The sequence below is a fragment of the Sinocyclocheilus rhinocerous genome, unplaced genomic scaffold (genome assembly GCF_001515625.1).
Source record: "Sinocyclocheilus rhinocerous isolate Xijiao unplaced genomic scaffold, SAMN03320098_v1.1 scaffold485, whole genome shotgun sequence".
Taxonomy (NCBI): domain Eukaryota; kingdom Metazoa; phylum Chordata; class Actinopteri; order Cypriniformes; family Cyprinidae; genus Sinocyclocheilus; species Sinocyclocheilus rhinocerous.
In genome coordinates, this window is record NW_015659927.1 from 75771 (window position 1) to 98444 (window position 22674).

The window sequence follows — 22674 nt, forward strand, 5'->3', positions numbered from 1 at the left end:
CTGTCACCCCCTCCCCGCCCCCTCCCCCCTTTCCTCTCTCAACACCTCTCATCCAGCTGCGAGAGACCCTGACAAACGCACACGCCTCTCATACACGAGACACATTCCCACTTGTCTGGCTTTTTCACTGTCATCACTTCTCGGAATGCGTTTTGTGCCAAATATCAGGAGGTTAGAGGACAAGGAACGGCATGTGGGTCAGGGCAGGGGGGTCTTCATATGTCAGCTGATGACCTGGTTCACCCAGACAAGAGGCTTTAGCTGTGCACCAGGCCGCTTCTTCATGGATATACACTTTGTCTCAGAGAGAAAGAGATACTTGAATGGATGAGAGAGGGACAGACAGAAAAAAGCCAGACAGTTTGCTCTGGCTTTGAGCTAAAACTTACAGACAAATGAAGGAGGAAATTCCACAGAAAGCGCAGAATTCTGCGGGTGCCGAAAATGGCAGGTTTGCCAGACGTAGAGTTTCACCTCAATTTAGAAGTGTCTTTACGGACCTGAATGGAGCTGTGCTTTTCTGACAAAGCCAAACATTTGACTTAACGGCAAAAGGTCTGGTCCACATTGCAGCATATTGTAGCTAAGAACTGTTTACTTTCTTAAATTCCGGGCAATACTGAAAGTGAATAATTATTTTCATGATATGGGCGATAACAATACATAGCTGATATCAAAATTCAATACTATTTCATCTATATAAATTAAAAATAAAGCATTAAATCAAAAAAATTAGTTGTTTTAAATTCTATGGGTGAATTTAGGCATCATAACATTATAGTATAAAGTATGAAAGATGGATACTCATTTCGAAATTTGCTAAAGATTACATTTTAGCAACAGTGTTAATACATTTTTAGTGCTTTTAAAGAATAACTTGAGTTAAAACATAATAGAAATGAGCATAAACAATTAAATATAAAATTTTGAACGATATGATATGCATGTTTAATTTTGGCAAATAGCAATATACCAATATATTGTGAACCTCTAATAATATGTAAATGAACAAACCACAGTTCATTTGTTTTTATGTGCAATTTAGGGGTGGAGTTATTCGACATAGACTGGTAATAAAAAATAATTGAAAGCTGCAGTCCGTAAGTTTTGCCTCTTTGTTGCCATCACTGTTTGAAAACCTGCAATTGCAGCTGTGTGCGGAATTATCTAGCTTGTGTGGGTTGTGCGGTTGCACGGCTCCAGGGCGGATGAATCTAATGTTTTGAGGAGTATGTGTGTGTGGCAGTCAGTCACCGCACCGGTGTGGATATTGTACTTTGCACTCACAGATTCTAGCCTACGTCTTGGAAAATATGACTCAAATAAGGATTTTCACCAGATATTGTCATCTGAACAAGTAAGTAACATGTCTGCCACGTTTGTTCTGACCAACTGAGGAAAAAAGCATTACAATAAATCGCGCTACCAATGGTGGTGATTAAATCTAAATTAGCTCATATCACATCAAACCGTGCAAATTATTATTATTGTTATACTTTATTCTCAAATTGTTAATGTTAACAACATCAGCATTGCGTGACTATGAGTATAGTGTGTATAAGCGAGTAGATTTATGTGATATAGCCTAGTAGCCGGGACAATTTCTTTATGTTTACAGACGTGACGTAATGACGCAGCGGCATGCTCGAATTTCCCGCGAAAACCTACCCGTACCACTCAAATTAGAAAAATGTATTATAAGCTAACCGTTGTGAATCGGGCTAAAGTAAGGCGATAGTTTGGAAAACTGGCTGGTTATGTACTTGCTCAAATATTGATTTCGGATCATTTTTAACCAAAAAAGTTACGGACTGCAGCTTTAAATAAAGGTGCAGCAGTCTTGTTTTTTTTTTTTTCATTTTACATAAAATATTTTTTTAAAAAGCAAATATATATGCAGTTCTGCTTGTGGATATATGTGCACTTGCTATTAAGCTTGCCAAATCAAGAGTTTTTTTCCCAGTTTTTTTAGTAGTATGCAGCAAACTGTCAGTGAACCATCTGTGGGCGGTTTCAGGCTGAGACTAAACCAATGCAGACACATTCAGTGTCATTCATAAGTAAATACTGGAGTGAGTGTGCTTAGATAATCAAGACAGATAGAAACACATTTGTTTATGTGTTTGTTTTCAGACTACAACAGCTCTAGACCAGCCAAGTATTTATGTGTCTCTAAATGGGTTCTGTTGGAGTGCTCTGGATGACCTAAATTGGCACCTTTTTGGTCATTTCATGGACACATGACAACTATTTCAGACTTGGACTCATTACATTGCTAACAAATAAGACATTAGGAGGGGAAAGCACTCTCATTATACTGTGACCAAACCACTTTCATGTTGTTGCATGTAAAGCTAAAGTCTCTAAAGTCGTCATCAAGCGTGGCTATTTGCAGAGCTTATAGGCAGGACTGACCACACTATAAAGAGAAGTATGCACTTTATAGTGTGGTTCTGTGCAACGTTACCTCAGGGTGGGAAAAGCGTCACAAAGTCCATTAGCTTTGGTTAATGGCTAGTAAATAAACAAGCAAATTCTAGGCTAACTTTCACATGAAGATATGGTAATCCTTTAATTATTGCTGGGAAAAAAACTGTTTAGACCAGTATGAATTTACCAGCAGGTCTAACTGAAGAACTAGCATAATTTCAAAACCTTGCTGGTGATGCTTGTCAACCAGCATGTTCTTTTTAATAAAGCTAGATGACTAAAAAAATGTCTTGCTAGTTAAGAATCCTAGTGGGAAACCAGTGCACAGCATATGCTATGTTAGCAATGCTAGTTTTCTCATCAGGTTAACAGCTCCCAAAGAAAACCAATGAGACACTAGCACTGTCCTGCCAATGACCGAACACATCACTTACAGCCTAATGCTGTTTTACACTTTCAGAGAAGGCTTGTGGTTGGGAACGGAGCAATAAATGACTTCCATTTATTCAGTGCTGGCCTCCGCACAAGGAAATGGGCTTAATATATGAAGCTCATAACTTGTGAAATTCATAACTGTACTTTTTAAGTGTGAACATACTGATATACTCCCTGGAAACATATGTGCTATGTGCATGTGTTATGTTGAGCAGTCACATGACCATGGAGTTTATGGCCATCTGTAACGTAAAGGATATTAAAAGTTCTCATTTATGAAACTTTATGAATGTCCTCAAGCTTATCATAATAAGCCAGACCAGTTAACCCTTGCTAAGCTGTAGTACATGTGAATGTGTGACTGTTATGAGTGTTGGTTTAACTCTGAGACTGGTTAAGACTGGTTATGATGCACTTACTGTCTCAAAAACATTGCATTATCATTTCAAGTAGATGTGTGGGTGTGTATGGGAGGGGTGACAGTCTGGTAGGGGAGGTAAAATAGAGACAGGAAAAGTTCATAAAAATAGAAATAAAAGAGAGGTGCATGAGAAAGAGAGGTCACTGATAACAGTTGTGTCACATGAATTTTCATACCATTTTCCCAAGTCTTAATCCAAGTCCTGATTATTTTTTGCCTTTCTTAGAAATGGCCTTGAAAAGAGATCTGCACACTTACCAGCACCTACTATATTTGGGGTTGAATTAACTAGTCAACTTGTAGACTAGTTGATTATCCAGTCAGGAAATCCAGTTTTGGTATCTGGCTTTACTAGTCGAAAATAGTCATTAGCTGGTTGACCAGTCAGCATTCTATTAAAAAAAAAAAAAAAAAGCTTTACTGTCTTAAAGAAAAAAAACAACCTAAAAATTAAAATTGTGTCTTCAGGTTGTGTGAGAGCAAATGCATCTGTGTGAGTTTGTACGTGTTTACTCAAAGCTGCAGCTGTGTGTAGGGAGAGAGAGAGGGCTCTTATGTGTTTTCGTGCGGCCCATTTCCCACCACAGCCTGAGGCTGTGTCACACAGCTCCCAAACTCTCGCAGATCAGCAAGGCCAAACATATCATTACAGCAGAATCACACTCTCTGTTTGTATCCTGTTGTTTTTGCCGGCACATACCTCAAACACCTCTGATTCTTCTGGCTGGGCAGATGTGACTGTGATAATTACGACAGATTGCTCTTGTCTGAGATTATAGTTGAACTGTTATGATCATTTCTGGACCAAATAGCTATCAAAATACCCACTTTTATTTTAGTTAGTGGAGCTTGGTCAGGGAAGCATCACTTTCGCAATTTAGACACAAACAAAATATTAAAATGGACAATATATCCCATAGATTTACACTAAGAGGACTAGATTAACAATGGCTGAGACTTATAGTAAACAACTACCTTGCAACAACCCAGAACAGAACGAATGCATCCGAAATAGAACACTTTTATAGGCTAGTGTGCGAAAAACAGTATGTGAATGTGAATGTCTGTATTCATAGTATCTGAAAACAGTATGACTTACTACTTCCGGTGACATTTTTATATACACATTTGATGAACACATGGGGGAGAATTTATAAATGGCAGTGAGGCAACACATCTGATGCTGTAGGTCATATGACCATATCAACATGGTGGATGTAGTACATCCAAATTTCATTCATACTATCCATATTCATAATAAACTTTTTAACGTTCGTGAAGTAAGTTCAAATTCAAACGTCATACTTACTCAAACAGCATGCAATTTCATATGCAGTGTCTTCCTACCAACTGCATAGCAATGAGGTAAACATCACTTAGAACACGCAAGTTGTGTCCCAAATGACGTACTATACATAAAATATGTACTCTACTATCAAGTGTATGATTTTTGAGTTATTTTGTCATCCAGCATCCGAGTCTGACATCCCATCCCCTTCAGTTATTATTTTTTGGATAAATGCATCATCTGGGTATTTGAAGCACACTTCTAGTTTGAATTTTCAGGGTGAGCACAGCACTCACACTATTCATACTACAAAATGGCACAGAATAGTGCATAATAAGTACACAATGCTACTTAAAGGGATAGTTCACCCAAAAATGAGAATTCTGTCATTAATTACTCACCCTCATGTTGTTCCAAACCCATAAGACATTCGTTCATCATCGGAACACAAATTAAGATATTTTTGATGAAATCTGAGAGCTTTCTGACCCTCCATAGACAGCAACACAACTACCATGTTCAAGGCCCAGAAAGGTAGTAAGGACATCGTTAAATAGTCCATGTGACATCAATGGTTCAACCGTAATTTTATGAAGCTACGAGAAAACTTCTTGTGTGCAAAGAAAACAAAAATAATGACTTTATTCAACAAATTATTCTCTTCCGTGTCAGTCAAATGTAGTTCAATTATATAGGCCTTTTCTTAAATTTATTTCATTTCAGTGCATTTTATGATCTAGTTTTTGAAACCACGGAGAGACAGAGGTTTGAAGTCAGACACAATTGAAGCTCTCATCAAATGTGTCTAGCCAGCTCACCCTGTCAGAAATACACATGCACCATACTGAGATGAAGATTCTTATGTAAGAGGTCATGTGCTTGTTTTGGCTGTAGTGCACTGTATGGTTTTTATACTGTACTTTATAGAGTCCAAAAGCACAGAGCGATTGGACTACACAGTAAAATCTGCCTGTAATCATTGACTTCCTGTCTGTGAATGAAAAGGTTGTTTGACGACAAATGCTGAGAGAGATTTATCCTGTTGTACATCAAACTATTATGATTCATCTGTGTATGCTTCTATATAGCATTCAGTGCCAAGTATATTATTGCCTGGACTGAAGCAACAAGACAGACAATGTCTCTTCCTGTTTAACACATATTCACAATCAGTTTCCGTTGAGCCATAATCCTGCCCAAGGGATTTTGTGTGTGTTTTGTTGATTATGTCTGGTATAATCACAGAATGCATAATGCGCAGTTATTCAGTGCATGCAGGATTCCATTTGAATCCAGCCACACTTTGAAATGACAGGAAATTATATCATCAGGGCGCAGCTTAAAAGAAAGCCCCCTCTGAAGATGACTCATGAGAAAAATGGTGATTCTCTCCTCTGGCTCATGAGAAAAAGCAAAGCAGTTCAAAATAAATGTATGTTCTAAGCCTGAATTGAGAGTGTCACATGTCCAATCATAACACCAGTGGTGTAAGGGGAAAAAAACATCACTCAACCACTCAAAAATGAAACAAATGCCTGGCAGGCCTCTTTTCCTTATCCAAATGCAAGGGTACTGTAAAACAGGACCAACGGCTTCCATCCTTTCCTGCTGAACGGAGGTCAGTTTTCCTGTGTGTTGGAAGAAAATGGATCCATGTGTGCTGTGTTATGATAAGCATGTCACTGAATAGCATGACGTAAAACGTAGAGGTACATAATGGACACTTAGCCTATATGAGACAGTGGACGTCCTGAGAAACACTGGACCTGCCCTACTTAAAGATCTGAATTATCACCTGCTCTTAAATGTAACAGATATTTTGACGCATCTGTCCATAAATGAAATCCAGCAGGGTCCAAAACAATATTGGTCCCCCTGTCATTGTACAGAATTAAAAAAAAAAAATAAAAATAAAAATAATAAACCTTCCAAACACAGAGACGTTTTTTCAAATCATCTTTTTGTGTGTGTTATATTTTTGGGTGAACTATCCCTTTTTTAGTGTTATCCCCTATTTTAGTGTTTTTTTGTGTGTTTTTACATACTGTTGTAGTATTTATTAATATTTTGAGTTTTGTATTGATATGTTTTCATTTTAATTATAGCTAACGTTTTAGTATTTTTGTCATTTTATTTTAAATATTTCTATTTAGTATTCATTTATTTTAGTATTTTTAGTATTTCAGTTAATTGTCAAGGCAACATTTATCATTTTAATTTATCTTTTTCAAGCTTAATTTTAAGTATTTCATATTGTTTTATTTCATGAACATGAAAAGTTTTCATTAGCTTAAGAATAGAAATAGCCACCTTTAGCCTATAGACTCTTAATTTTCCTATTTTGTCCCACAGCTGGATGCATATCTGATCGCAGCAATCGTTTATTTCTCATGAATAAGGCTGCCAATAGAACTTCAAACACTGATCCTCTCCCACACTGAACTAAGATCCAGCTGTGAACTGGATGCCTTGAAGTTTGTACGACGAAAAGGCAAGATTTGCAAAGGCCCTTTGCATCCATCCAGCATTTATTGGCTCCACAGAAAGAAAACTTGCTAAAATATGATTTCAGGGTAGTTTCAGAGAGATGCCAACAAAAGGTTCCAGTAAGTAGATTATAATGTTATTTTGCTAATGTGCCATGGGCACTTATGCCAAATCTTACTTGGCCAAACTGCTGTTTCAGTGAAATAGTCTCTGAGCTTCCAAGCCACTTGGAAAATACTTAACTTACACACGTCCAATATTTTGCCAGCACTATAGCTTAAAAAATGATGGGATGTTGTTAACAAACAGCAGTGCCAAGGGGCCATGCCGTTCTACAAAAGAGAGGGATATGTGCTTTAATGTTTGGACAGACCAACTGGATGGAATAGCAACCACCTGCTCAGAACTTAAAGGCGTAGTGCTGCTGTTGGCCATTAATATGACTGCTGTGTCTGTGCATGACTCAAGTGTCTAGAAATTTCCTGGGGATTAGTATAGACAAATGTCCTGAGCGACCAAGCATGCCATTGTGTGTCTCTTTCTGTCAAGCGCCACATTGCAGATAGGCTAATTGAAAAATCTAATCTTAAGGCTGTCCAGCTCCAGTTTCAGAACCTCATCAATGTTTGCACTCCTAGCTATGGGTGAAAACTTTTTTTGTCTTGATGCAGTGCCAGCAATTTATCTCTCACTGTCCTAGGGTCAGAAATTAACCAGGGCTCAGGACAAAAATGCTAAAAGTTACAAAAATGCACCTGATGCATCATAAGTAGTGGCAAAATAGATAGATAGATAGATAGATAGATAGATGGATAGATAGATAAACAAACCTGTTTCGTATGCGTGTTGCGCTGTCATAAGTTACCTAAATGTTTACATTTTGCAAAATATTTCTGCTGTTCGTTTAAAGTAACTTCAATCTGTCAAATAGTTCCAGTTCAGTCCAAATCTCTTTCAGCTCGTTCTTTGTTCAGTTCAACACGTTAGAAAGAGGCCATTCTCGGTTTGATGAGCCAGCACACGAATTAAAGGGATAGTTCACCCAAAAATGAAAATTCTGTCATCATTTACTCACCCTCATGTCGTTCCAAACCTGTATGAGTTGCTTTCTTATGTCGAACATAAAAGAAGATATTTTGAAGATTGCTGGTAATCAAACAGTTGGTGGTTGCCATAGTATTTATTTCCTACTATGGACCATCACTGCGAGTCAGTCATGTTCAAAAGAGACAGTTCCGGTTTAATGAGTGAAGTTTTTGCTCCCGTTCGGACCGATTCAATAATGAAACAATCGTTTGTGAACCAATTCAGCCGATTCATTAAAAAGATTCGACTCAAATGAACGAACCGGACACGTCTAAATCCCATTGCGCTCGAGTCAGGTGATGGCGGTGTTCAAGCGTGAGAGCTCTCAAGCTGCAGCTATGTTTACTAAACATTTGAAGCGCGTGAAATCAGGTATTTAAAAAAAATAAAAAAATAAAAACTGTTCTTATTTCAAACAGACAACTACTGTTTATGTTTTTATATCCACACCGGCGCGAAAGACACTTTAGTAGCGTCTTTACACGTTACGGAGCGACCATGCGAACGTTATTAACATTTTTAATCCGGTAGAAAAGGTTAAACATCTTCAAACTGAAACAAATTCCGTTAATCTTTTGTTGATTCTATCAGTCTGTCTTATTTTAGATGTATAAAGGCTTATATTTGTTTAATTATTTAACTCCTATTGTTCTTGCATGCTTAGGTGGCCTAATTTTGGAAATCATTTTCTGTTATAAAATTGGTTTGTTTTAGGTTTAGTTAGCAAATTCTAACGAAACTAAGTCTTTGTAGTTATGTTTAAGTATTAAGTAATGTATGTAGGTATCCATTTCTAGAAGTTTGCCTGTTTAAAGCTTTGAAAGTTGCCTGATTTTTATGCACGTGTTTTTATTTATATTTGTTTACAGCACTTAAGAGGTCATTTGAAGTGGAGGAGGATACATCCACAAACCCATCCCCTCTATCCCGTAGAACAACCAATCCTCTGCGCTCCTCCACCTCTTCTACGAGCAGCCGTTTCCACGACATGAGATCGCTCAACTCCGAGTCCACCTCCAGGCACGCTGTAGATTCCTCCTCCAACCAGTGCTCTCCAAAGTCCAGCCTGAGGCGCGTGGAGTTATCAGGGGGCCGCGTCCCAGAGACTGTGTCGCGCAGGACAGAGATCTCCATCGACATCTCCTCCAAGCAGGTGGACAGCTCACCCAGTCCCGGTATCGCCCGCTTCGGCTTAAAGAGACCTGAGGTCTCGCTCCAGAGTAAAGCCACAGACGGGTCTCTTCACAGAAGGGCTGAGGGTAACCACAGCAGACCCCAGGAACCTCCAACACCCCCTAGGAGAGCCGACCCACCAATATCCTCGTCCCGGATCCCTGAGCTGTCCCAGAGGCGAGCAGAGCCTCCCAGCCCTCTTGAGATCTCAGCTAGACGGGCTGAGATGCACATTAACAGACAGCTGGACACACCGTCTCCTGCAAGGGAGTCAGAGAACAGCTTCACCTCCGCAGCCAGCATCACTCCTACCTTCAATGAATACAAAACCCCTCCATCAGTACATGAAGCCCCCCCAAGGCCTCTAGAGAGTAAGTCACATGTGCTCTTTCATTGCTAAATTGCTGTCTGGCTAGATGCCTGCATGATCTGGATCTGATATTTACACTGTGACGTGCGCTTGGAGTGTCTGCTGATGTTTTATATTCAGTAGGGTTTATAAACCTGAGAAAAAGTGTGACCATTTTCACCAATTTTTCTAGTTAAATACAGTTTTTGATTGCAAATTATGTTATCAGCATAGCAATTTGAGTAAAAAAGGGAATTTTTAGCAGTACTTTCTATAGATCATCTGTGTGTACAAACACACAACACAAAACAAAGGAGTTCACATGATTTTGTTCTTTAATTTAGAGCAGAGTTTTAGAAGTTTCTTTTTAATTTTGCATCAAAATGTTAATTTTGACAATTTTCAAAAATCATAAAACCTCTTTATTTCCAGATAGGGGTGTGTGATATTGACATTTTTGGGGGATTTTATTGATAACGATAATTAGCATTTAGCCAAGCGTGTTTTTGTACTGATATCCTGGCTGGTTTAGGCCTCGACAGCTTTTCATATTCTTCTGTGCTGTGGTCAGTTCAAAGTTGTGACAGAAATGAATATTTTCAAAAACCCCTCTCTGAAGCATGTTTTATTAGATTGTGCTGGTTTTTATCCTGTGAGAACTTTTTTTGTTCAGTTAACTCTTTTGAAGAGATTTTTAACAGAGTTAAGCCAGATACAGTTTTAGAGTTTTTAGCGAAAATAAATGTAAAAAACCTAATATAATTCTGTTATAAATTTTTCTCCATGAAAATAGCCATAGAAGCTGGCATGGCATTAAACAAACAAACAAATGAATATTTTCATTGAGGGGTCATATTAAGTTGATTTTTTTCTTACTTTAGGGGCATTAACTTTGTATAGGCTAGTAATTTTTTTTCTAACCTTATAAAATAACCTTAACACAGACTGTTTGATACAACAAGTTTTTAATGTTATTTTTAAAGTAAAAAAAAAAAAACATTTTGAATACTGAAATATGAAATAATATATAAATGATATATGATTATTTTGAAATACACTTGCAGGTGGTGGCAAGTCCCTGTCTTATCGAGTCAGTCATTGAAACTTGTCATTGAATGGTTCTGCTCTGGCTTTGTTTGGAACTATTTTTGGTGGCATTCTAATATGCTAAATCAGACAGTGAAAGCATAAACTAATAAAAAGTTTTTTCATAAGTGATGAATGATGATGTCATCTCGCACGTCATCAAAACAACAATTATGATATTATTGTAGACAATACATATCGTACATGTCTATTTCCAGGTTCAAGCTAGATTTAAAATGACAGATTTTTCCATTGTCAACGAGGACCTTTGAACCCCACTTTATACACAGTCATTTCTTTTGAAATCGAGGTTCGCTGAAGCTTTGTGCTTTGAGAAGCAGGGGCCCATGAGAACGTCTTCTTCCTAAGCACACTCCAGGTTGAGTAGTGATCAAATCACACAGAATCCAGCATAAGGTAATGAGAAAAACAGAACCTCCTCATAGGAAAGAATGTTGGAGCTGTATCATTGAGTGAGGTCAACAGATCTGATGCATTGTTTTAGCACTGGATCAACACTGAGATTATCAGGGTTCCTCTTAGGCAGTAATACAAATATGAAAAGTTTCCATATAACCCCATCTACTCTCTCCCCACTCAGATAGACAGGGTGTCAGGCTGTTTATGAGATCAAAATTTGAAGTTGCTGTTTTAAGGTTGAATGTAGCCCAAGCAATGGCTATTCTTGCACTCGTACTGAAAAGGCCTGTTTTTTTGTGACCGTATTAGTTCTGAGTGTAACACTGGCTCAGAAACCGTATTCTAAAGTCATGACTAAAAATTGCATTGAGCCAATCTGAGAAGAACAGTGAAGCTTTAAAGCACCAAATAAAGAAACATTTATGTAAATCTTGGACATGGACACAATAGATTTTCTCAACCTTCTGCTCTCTAGCTCTCTCTCTCATTAGCTTTCTACAGTACATTACTCTAAAGATTATAAGGAAAGTTCACCCAAAAAGAAATCTGTCATCATTTACTCACCTTCATGCCATTCCAAACTCAAAAGACTTTTATTCATCTTTGAAACTGTGGCTTAATCCAAGTCTTCTCTTAATCACTTTACATGATGGATAGATTTAATTTAGACTTATTTATTCACATATAGGCTAAACATTCATCATTGGATGCTCATCCTTAAAACTCACTGGTTCATGCATCAAACAAGCATGGTTGACCTTTTAGTTTTAATGCATCAATGTTTTGGTTGCATGGCCTTTAAATTAAGGAACAAATCTCTTGGTAGTTTTTCAAAGACAAATGAAAGTCAAAGATTTGGGACGACATGTGGGTGAGTAAATGATGACAGATTTCATTTTTGGGTGAACTATACCTTCACCCAATGCAAAGACTTGCTATTTCTGGTGCTTATGTTTTCTATTTGTTATCAAGCGCTTCCAGTACTAAGCATCTGTTTCTTATTGGTGTAATTGTTTCAAGGTGTCCCCCATCAGATTCCACATTTGCATATGAAAGATATAAGTCTCTGATGACTTTTCTCTCCCTTCTGGCACAAGTGTTACGAGTGAGATTGTGAGAACAAGGCCTTACAGCCTACTAGAGCCTAGCTAAGGGGCTTGTTGGTTTGCGACACATGAGTTCAGCTGGTGGGTGTGTCTGTCCAGATCTGGAGTTCATAAAATATGCTGCATAAAAATAGACACCGTTTAAATTTCAGCTTTTACACTGTATACAGAAGACAGCGTGGCAAACAGTGTAGAGAACATGAATGGTTTGTCATCTAATGTGTTTGCCTATAATTGAAGAACTTAATTCACTGCATTGAGAAGCAAGTGCATGCTTTAGACACAATGTTTTTCTCTATTTTCTGTTTTTGTGAGTGTTGTTGTCCTTCTTTGGTCCTAAAGGATTTTTACTTTTCTTGAGAATGAATAAGACAGAATCTCTAAAAGAGATGGAAAACCTTTTCAGGATGTGATCCAGGAAGCCTGCGGCACATTTGGGTTTAATTACTGTTCCTGCACAAGCCCCAATGTGGATGCAGCGAGCAGAGCCCTGCTAACAAAGCCCAGATAAGGAGAAGCAGAGAAGAGAGAGATAAAGCACTAAGTGCCAGGCAGAACAAAGTCTCTGTAAAGTGTCTAGATGAGGGGGAAAAAAGAGTGAAAATGAACTGACCTGAGTAGGGCTTTTTTTACTTTAAACTAGAAAAAATACTCCAGTACTAATAATTTAAAGCATGTGTTGCTGTTCAGGACGTGTGAAGGGAATTGTATAACATAATGCATTGATGCATGAGATTCATTTAAAAAAAAAAAAATCACAGAATTTGACATTTCTAACTTCTGTAATTTACCTTGAATACGTGTCTTCATCAAAGATGCACAAAAGTATTTAAAAGGGATAGAAAAGATGCTGATAACTTAAAGATATTTATTTCAAATAAATAGTTTAATTTCATTCCATCAGTTGTCTATGGCTGTGTGTTGTCTTGATTTATTATATACTAATACATCTGTTATTACAATTGTTAGTCCAGGTCACGCTCTTCATGAGTTTGGGGAAAAAAGCTTTATTGTTTCTTATGTGACCTTTAACAGATGATGAAAAGTGCTTGCTTACTCACTAGTTTGTGGTTTATGTCTGTGTTACTCATGAAGAGCATTTATTGCTTTAATGGTGGCTGCTGGATGACTTGGTTGTGACCCGTAGGGATGAGAGGGAGTTGAGCTTTCACAATGAACTGAACAGAATGACACACTTACCAGGTGACCGTTCGTCTGTTTCTGCCATCCTGTTGTATGAATTCCCCCTGTGAATGTTTGTGGGAAAATTCCTTTAGATTCAGATCACCCCAAAAGGAAAGAGTTCTGTCACAAAAGCTTTTTGCCATTGAAAGTTTCGTTGTTAACCATTTTGATTTTATGTGCAATGATTAATTTTCCAAAAACTTTTTCCATCTTAAAGTGGATCATCTTTCTTAAAAGTGTGTCTAATAGAAACAGTTTGATTTGTAGTGAATATTCTGCCGTGGGAATAGTGCACTGTGAGGTCAGTTTATTCTATAACTTAAAGTGAGGTTATTGGATGTATCTTTTTTTTTTCTCTCTCTCTATTTTTATAGCATTTGTGTTTTTCAGAGAGTTTTCATGTATTAGTCAGAGATAGCATGCCTTTTTGACTAGTCATTGAGAATTTGGTTGGAAGACCTTCACTGAAGTCATTGTGTGTGAATTTTTCCTTCTCCCTCAACCTTGAGGCTAATGGAAATTTATATCCCCGCAGGGACCGACTCTTGTCATGCCAGTTTTCTCTTAAATGAGGTGTGACCTCTGATTAGACCCCAGCCAGCCGGACAGACCTCTTACATTTGTTCTGCTGATACAGGACCATCAGCAAGCATTTGGAAATTGGATTTGCATATTGCGAAAGATGTTGCGGCATTAAGAATGATTGTTTATGGTGTAGATTTAGGCTGTCTGGAGGATCTTGCACTTTTATTACCAGGAGAATCACTGAGCATTTTAATGTCTGTTCATTTCATATGTGTGTGGATTTGGACTTTTTCCCACACTCTCAATAGTTTTTGTACACTAAAAATGCCCAACTCCTAATTTTTTGGCCTTTTTCTAAAATGTCATTAACTTTTCCAACAAATTGCGTAATGAAATTATGTATTGCGCATGTTGTGGAAATGGCATTTTTTTAAAAAACATTTTGTTAGCTAAATAATAAAATAAAATAAATTAAACATACTTAAAAAAAATACACACTTTTTAGATAATGTGACTAAATTACAACTATATTGAAAATGATGCAAATACAAACATAGGCAAAAATACTAATATTAACATTGATTTTTGTCCGAAAAAAATTATCTTATGTTTAAGATTACATATATCTAGGGATATGCCGGTATCAAATTTTCATGTTGCGATTAATTGCTAATGCTTTTATTACGGTATACGGTATTATCACGATATTGAAATTAAGTTTAAAAAAAGTGCTGCCATAATACAGTATAACAGGTCCGCCATGTGCTTCACGTCCGCGCTTGTTTACATCAGAGTGCACGAGCCTCTTTCACGAAGCATACAGCGCTGTTGTGCATTTTGACCAGTTTATGGGAAAAGTATTCTTAAAATGCATTCAAAATTCTGAATAATTTGTAATATATAATTATTCACGGTATTTAGAAGTGCCCACGATAACAATATCGTGCACATTCATTACCGTGATATATCGCATTACCGAATACCGGCACAAATCTAATATCTATCATGTTTTCTTTCAAACATGGTCTTCATTGACAGGCTTGTCTACTTGGTAATTAGTTTTAACAAAAATAAACATTTTGGACATAAACGTGCCTGTAGTTGAAGAAACAACCATATTTCCTGGAGGAAACATTACAGAAAAGCTCTTTTGCTTTCTTGGATTTATCAGTAAGTGATTTAAAGTGTAGTTCATATTCTTATACAAACACACACTCATGCGCACATTCACACGAGCTTCCTTCCTTGAGCCATCAGCTGTGACTGGTTGACCTTGCTCTTTTTCCTTTAGACTCCGCATGGTAAACGGTGCAGAACTGCTCTTGGCATTTGTAGGAGGCTTTTAAGTTTGCTCACGGGCGTGTTGAAACTATGACGATTGTTTCCAAGGAGCTGGGTACAGGAAGAGAGAAGGTAGGTCATCACTGTCATGCTGCTCTTTGGCGCAGAGGCTGAGATGAATTGAGAAAGCTGTTAAAGTGACGCAAAAAGACCTTCCTGCTTCTTTAGAGGTGCTTTAATGATTCAGACATTGTTCAGACACATTTACCTCCTTTTATACTTAAGAGTGACCTCCACCGTAACTTCAGGAAGTAGTCTGGGCATATCCTGTGTTTTATAAGACCAAAGCACTTAAAGTGGCATGCTAATAGTGTGAAGGGTTTAAAGATATAAAGGGATTGTTCACCCAAAATCGAATATTCTGTCATCATTTACTCATCCACATGTCATTCCAAATCTGTATGACTTTCTTTCTTCTGTGGAACTGACCTCTATCCATAAATCTGCTGACACATCTTAGTAGAGACCTGCTTACTGTGGCAGAAAACTCTGACTGTGAACCTTTAAGGTCTTTTAAATGAGATTTTAATCCAAAGACAAGACCATAATTTGAGGCTGAGTAAGATCCTAATTGAGTTTTGTGGTCATTTTCTTTGGCTCTTGATTTTAAATGCCAGTTTATCCTAAATTATTTTTTTGTTGTTGTTTTTTTGCCTTGGACAGAAACTTGTTTACTTATGGGAAGTACATACCTCACAAATGATGTATGATGAAGATGAAATATGTACTAAGCCAGTACACGGCTGTCGGGAAATATAGTACCATAAAATTGTGTCTTGATGCCGTATCAAAGAACCATCACAAGCCAAAACTCTTGCATATGCTGAGGGTTGTGGACAATATTAACCCTGAAGACTGTGACATACTATTTTCTATGTGTTTTATTTTACTATTTTCTGATTTAGGACATACAAATCCTAAATCCTTGGACAGATACTGTATAACTGAGATTCAAAATTGACATAATCGAGTCTGTTTTTTCCATACCGACAAAATAGCAAAAATAACAACCTAGGATTACTGGAAATGTGTGCCTTTTCCTACTCTAAAAACATACCAGTTTTGAGCTGAAATGAACACTAGAGGCAGCAAAAGGTCTACAACTTTTATGTCTTTTCTTCCTTTTCACACATATTATGAGCAGATTATCAATTAATAAAAGCTTTTTTTTGTGTGTGGTTTGTTGCACAATACTATGTTATAACCTTAAAGTGCCCCTATTATGAATTTTTGAAAATTACCTTTCATGCAGTGTGTAACACAGCTCTAAGTGAATGAAAACATCCTGCAATGTTTTAAATCTGAAAGTGCACCGTGTATAAAGTTATTGTCTCTCAAAAGAGTCGACTTTGATTCATTTAAACGAGTCGTTTTTAAAACGAATCCCAAGCCATTTCATGTTGACGTCAATAACCAATAACCGCAGTTTAACGTCACACAAAGGAGGGCTTTGGAAAAATGAATTGTTGAGTGAATCGTTTGGGAGTCGTTGAGCAAATAAGGTAAAAATAAATGCATATTATAAGAAAATTAAAGTGTTTTTTGACCTTGCATGCATGTCAACCTGTTGTTGGGGACTCCTAAAACCAAAATATGAACCTTTAATAACCCATAATAGGGGCACTTTAAAACACTTTGACTATTGTGCATGATTTGTAAACTCCCATTTTTAACATTTGTATCGCATAACCAGCTCCATATGTATGGCATTTCTAACATAATAAACTTGCTCGGTTTCTCACCTGGTACAGCATTGTACGAGTCACAATAAAAGAGCTCAGCGCATCGTAGAAGTATACTAAAGGTTTACTCATGTTTGCATTTGTTAATGCTAGGTTTAGTGTAGGCCGTACGTTATTTTCAAACGTAAACAGAACATTTTATTTCCCTACTGCTTTTATTTGTACAACAACCAATGTAATAAAACTTTGCCAGATTCATGTCCATTTGTTTCAAATGAACTGAACAGGGTTTTAGCGCCTCTCACTAGACATTTCACTTTTAAAGTGTCGCAAAGCGTGCAAGCAGCAATGTAACAGAATTTTGTGGCAATGCCACCACAGATGTGTTTTTCCATTGATCCATTGTTTTCACTTTCAAACGGGTATTCTGAACTTCTCTGTGTCTGCCATTGGTCACCATTGTCCTTCCTCAAACTCACACCAGTAGGGTCTGGATTCTTATAGAGCAATGTTTTGATAGCACCACAGTGTGAGATTCAACCTAATAGTTTAGTTAAAGCTGTCTGTGCATATTAAACTGCGATAGGATAGGAAGTATTTTAACTTCGGAAAATTGCATGCATCACCTTTGTTTTTGGAAAATTTGTTTATTGCAGACCATCATTTGCTTCTTCATTAAGTATGACCATGCAATTTTTCTAGAGGGGCTGAAGGAGTGAGTTCCTGAGAGGAGTGGAATGCTAGGAGCGCTCTTAATTTTACTGTGTTTGGCACATGCATTCTCCTCAGAGAGCCCTGCAAATGTCAGCGATGGGATGATCTAGAAGTTTCCAGCCTTTTTTGTGGTTTCTTTTTTCTTGTGTGAGAAGTTACAGAGGAGACTGAGAAACAAAAGAGAGCAAGAAAGGGTGATCTGGAGGTTAGCGCTGCTCATTGATGCAGCGGTTAATGTCATGGTTTGTCAAGCGATCGCAGTATCTGACCACATCTGTGCTTTCAGGCCTCTGTGTGTCACATTTTCAGCTGCTTCTCTTTAGGCTTGCCGCGATAGACAGTGCTGACGGTGATAAGGGTGTTAAACGGTGTTAAGCCGAAACACCGGTTACGTCACTTGCCCACCGCTTCACCGACCCCCACCGTCGTTTTGATTTTTTATAGTAATAAAAATAATTTAGTTCAGTAAAAGAACAGACACTACAATTAAAAACTGAACGCGGCTGCTCAATGCCCTTTTAAGCTATTTAAAAGCGAAGGAAAAGAGGGAAAAATTCAAACGAACTAAAAACGAACAATTGCTTTACTCCGCATTGCCACTATTTGAAAGTGAAAGTAAAATGCGCACGCCGCTTTTACAAGCTATTTAAAAGTTGAGGAAAAGAGGGAACGCCCCCGGCCCCGGGGTGACACAATTTCCTCACCATCACAACCCTACTTCTCTTCTGCTATTTGGCCAGAGACGAGTAGATTGAAAAGGAAAAGTTACTTATATGTTCGGATTCTTGAAGCGTTCGTATTGATCTAATTTTGAGGCTTCACCACATCAGCAAACTTTCCACTAGTCACACACACACACACACAGTGTTGGAAGTCTGAGTTGGCTTTGCTCAGTAGTTATTACTCAGTCCAGAACTTTTTGCGTCTCTCTGAAAAGGTGCTGGCAATATTTTCCAGCTACATCCACATCAGGTTCATTTAGACCAACTTTAGGCTTAGCCTGGATCCAGATATTAAAGAATAAGTGAAAGAGAGAGTGGAGATCAAGAACCACTTGGCTGTAAGAGGAAGTAATTAATGCAGGATGTTATTTTGATGGCTATTGTATGTGGTTACATTTCTGCTCATGAGTCATTTCAGGTTGAATTCCTATTAGAGTTGTGAGCTATATGTTATCAAAGGACCTCTCGCTTGCTCACTTTCTCTTTTTTGCTCTCTCTCCATCTGCAGCTGCTTTGAGGACCAGTAGGAGTCACTGTTCTACATGAGTCTTAACCTTTTTCCATCAGGTGAAGATATTACAGTTTGACAAACCTGTTTTTGAGATCAGAGCTCTGTAATATATGATTCACTGTGGTCTATGGCCACTCTGAACTACTTAAATGCAAGTAGCTTTTTCATTTCACTTCTATTACAGTATTACTGTACATTATGATGCTGTGCAATCATTCAGCCTCATTCTTCTTCATTCAAACATGTCTGCTTGTGTTGTAGCGTTGGTTATTAACCGGGCAGTGGAAATTTGCGTAGGCCCCCAAGTGGGTCCCAGCCCTCTGGTTGAGGACCACTAAAGACAGGCGTGTGACATCACAATACAATAAATATGTCTTTGTTCAGAACTGAAAATGTTTCCAGAACTCTGTTTCATGTTGGTTTAAGGAAATAAAAGAATAGAAAAGAAAAGAAAAATTCTAAAAAAAAAAAGAATAGGTGCATTTTGGTACAGAAGGAGTTTCTGTGAGGTCAGTCTTTTGTAAGTCACAAAAATCATGAGTAACCACTGAAGTAGATTTGTTGTGGTAGAAATTTAAATTTTGACATTCCTTTAACTCCCCCCACGTGTGCGTCCCTCAGGACCATGACACACACACACTGCCCCATGAGGCGCCTGCACGCTTAATTTGAAATGAACTTTACTGTGGCGGCTTTGAAATGCTAATAGCTAGAGTTTATTTTCCTTTGGTCACCTTTCCCTCGTTTCACACAAACAGTAGGAGTTTACATAGTTTTGATGCATGCTGAATCTCTGCGTATGTGTATCTGTGGATGTTTTCTCTTCGGTCAGCAGTTCTATATTAACTCTTTGATTTGAAGCTTCACTTTGTTTTTTTCTCCCACAGAAAGGGTTGATGCTGAGTTCACTTAGTAGTTTTTGCCTTGGCTTAGATCAGTGGTTTTAAACTGGTTTTGCTTCAGGACCTAGATTTAACAGTGGGAATTGAAATGTTTTTTTATTTTATTTTATTTTCATAACCCATACAGAACCAACCTGCCATTTCTGGTCACAACGTATCAGTTGAGAACCACTGGCCTAAAATAGATCTCCAGTCCGGGCTAAGGGAGACGGTTTGAAATGAAAAGCAGTCTAGATGGAGCAGTTTTCCTACTAAATCATCTTCGAATCCTTGTTCACACGTGTCCTCCTCAGGCTCTCGGTGCTGGAGAGAACAAAAGAGCTGCTGTGTGGTGCGGAAGCGAGGTGGTTTCTCATCTGCATGAAGCATGCTGCATTGCTGGACGCATGGTGACAAACAGGCCTTTGACTGCGTCTGACTCTGTTTTCTCTAACGACCTCCTCACCATGACTCTACATTCCCAACAGCTCTGGAAAACAGGGCGGCAGCCGCCAACTGAGGTTTACTGCTTAATCAGTGTTTCCCATGTATCAGGTAAAAAAAAAAAGATTGCCTGGATTTTTTGTGCTCTTTTAATGCAGTTTAGCATGTTGGTATGTAAATTTTAGATTGGGGATGTTCATTTTGGTTATTTTTCCTAACCGACAACCGACGCTCATTAACCGATTATTAACCGTTAACCGACAAGATTATTTTAAATTAGAATTTAATTAAATTAGAAAGGATAAGTGTCTGTGAACAGTTAAAAATACTAACATTTGTTTCCCGGGGATTAATTATACATGCGCAAAAAGCAGCAAACAACAGAACATGAGGATTCACATGGTCATATCACATCATGCACCTGCAGCGCTTCTGGTGATGTTATGCGAAACATTTTGTTTTACGTTGATATTGGAACGCGAGTGAAGTAGGCTACATAATAAATAATATTTTGGCATTCACTATGTTTACAGTGTTTATTATAATGTTTGTAAACATTTCGCGTCGGCATTAGGCCTATTTCTGAAAGAAAAAATTTTCTTCTAAAAAAACACATTTTTTTAATATAAAATAGGGATGTTTAACCATGCAGCAAACCTTTTTAAATATTTTGATAAATTACTGAAAAAAAATTAATAAATGACTTTTTAAACCGTTTAACTGATTGTATTAATCGTTCAAAAATTATTACGGTCGGTTAACGGTTAACCGGTTAAAATGAACATCCCTATTTTAGGGATTATTTGTTTATGTAACATTTGGCAGACTGTCATGAAGCTTATCACAATATATCAGATTCAGTCTTTTCAGGATTTTCTTAGACTTTGTGTTGGCTGTCATGTCTTCTGTGTGTTACTAGGGATATAAAAGTTAAGTAAGTATAAGAGTTTGTGCTTAAAGTTCTAGAAACAACTAAAGTAAGCCATGCTTAGGTTGATTGTCAGGTCGTGGCATATTTATTTATTTATTTAAAGGTGCATCGATATATGTCTCGCTTAGTTAACACACCCGATTCACATAACCAGCTCGTTAGAAGTGAGCTACGTGCATGAAGTGTGTTCCGATCGATATGATTCCTACACAGTGTTCATTGCTCCCTACTCCCTGAGCAGGGGAAATCCGTTTAAGTTCACTTCAGAACATGGGCTGGAATTGGGAACCGCTGATGTAGCCTAGTAATGTTGTCTCTTGTATTCTGGTCTGTGAGCATATATGCATTCAGGGGGCGTGGCTTTGGACGGCGATTGCAGGGAGGGTGGGATGTTCGCTTTCAGTGCTATCAGACTAAAGTTAGCATTTTCCAAGATCTCCTACTGCACCTTTAAGTATCAGGAACAAATATTGATGTTTTTCACTACACAAGAGCGAGAATGGCAGACAAACATCAACAACCCGATCTACTTTCCTGGTATTGCAGTACATTTAAAGTTTTCTCACCGGTGAATGACTCATGATGTAGCCCAGCGGTTCTCGATCCCAGTCCTCGCGCCCCCCCGCTCTACATATTTTGCATGTCTCGCTTAGTTAACACACCCGATTCACATAACCAGCTCGTTAGAAGTGAGCTACGTGCATGAAGTGTGTTCCGATCGATATGATTCCTACACAGTGTTCATTGCTCCCTACTCCCTGAGCAGGGGAAATCCGTTTAAGTTCACTTCAGAACATGGGCTGGAATTGGGAACCGCTGATGTAGCCTAGTAATGTTGTCTCTTGTATTCTGGTCTGTGAGCATATATGCATTCAGGGGGCGTGGCTTTGGACGGCGATTGCAGGGAGGGTGGGATGTTCGCTTTCAGTGCTATCAGGCTAAAGTTAGCATTTTCCAAGATCTCCTACTGCACCTTTAAGTATCAGGAACAAATATTGATGTTTTTCACTACACAATTTGTTTTGTATGTTTTTCACTACGATATGTTAGTAATTTGCAGTAATTACAAAGTTTTACAAATGTAATTTAACTCTGTGAGCAAATTTAGTCAAAATTATATAGCTAGTGGTCAACCGATATATCGCCAAGGCCGATATTTGGCATTTTTTTTCAAATATCGGCATCGGCCGATAAGTTTTTCTGTTTGGCCGATGTGTTCGAGGCGGAACTTTTATTTTGACAGCGCGCCAGACTTTTATTTTGACGGCGCTGAGAACACAGCGCCTAAGCACACAGTGCTCACATTCTCCCTTTTGATTTGAATGAGTGTTACCTTGGCTTTATTTGAAAAAATATGATTCCCAAATCCCAATGCACACAAACTTCCCAGATTACTGAGTTGGTTACAGTGTTTACTTCCTTTTTATTTATATATATATATATATACAGTGGGTACG

The 22674-nt window shown here is 38.0% G+C and overlaps 1 protein-coding gene and 1 long non-coding RNA gene across 6 annotated transcripts in view; one reads left to right on the forward strand and one right to left on the reverse strand.

The window, feature by feature from the left end:
- septin9a (septin 9a) overlaps nt 1–22674 on the forward strand; it is an 84601-nt gene that overhangs the window by 21955 nt on the left and 39972 nt on the right. For 4 of the 5 annotated variants that reach the window (XM_016533372.1, XM_016533373.1, XM_016533376.1 and 1 more), the window contains one exon: nt 9017–9691. In XM_016533372.1, the coding sequence (XP_016388858.1) occupies nt 9017–9691 (675 nt within the window). Of the gene's footprint in view, nt 1–8388; nt 8520–9016; nt 9692–22674 lie in introns of those variants that run through there. The other variant, XM_016533374.1, reaches the window with a different exon arrangement.
- Nucleotides 1592–19888, reverse strand: LOC107724441 (uncharacterized). Its single transcript, XR_001638025.1, has 3 exons — nt 19237–19888; nt 18780–18781; nt 1592–1604 (listed from the first exon to the last, which is right to left on the reverse strand). It is a non-coding gene; the product is annotated as an uncharacterized LOC107724441 (long non-coding RNA).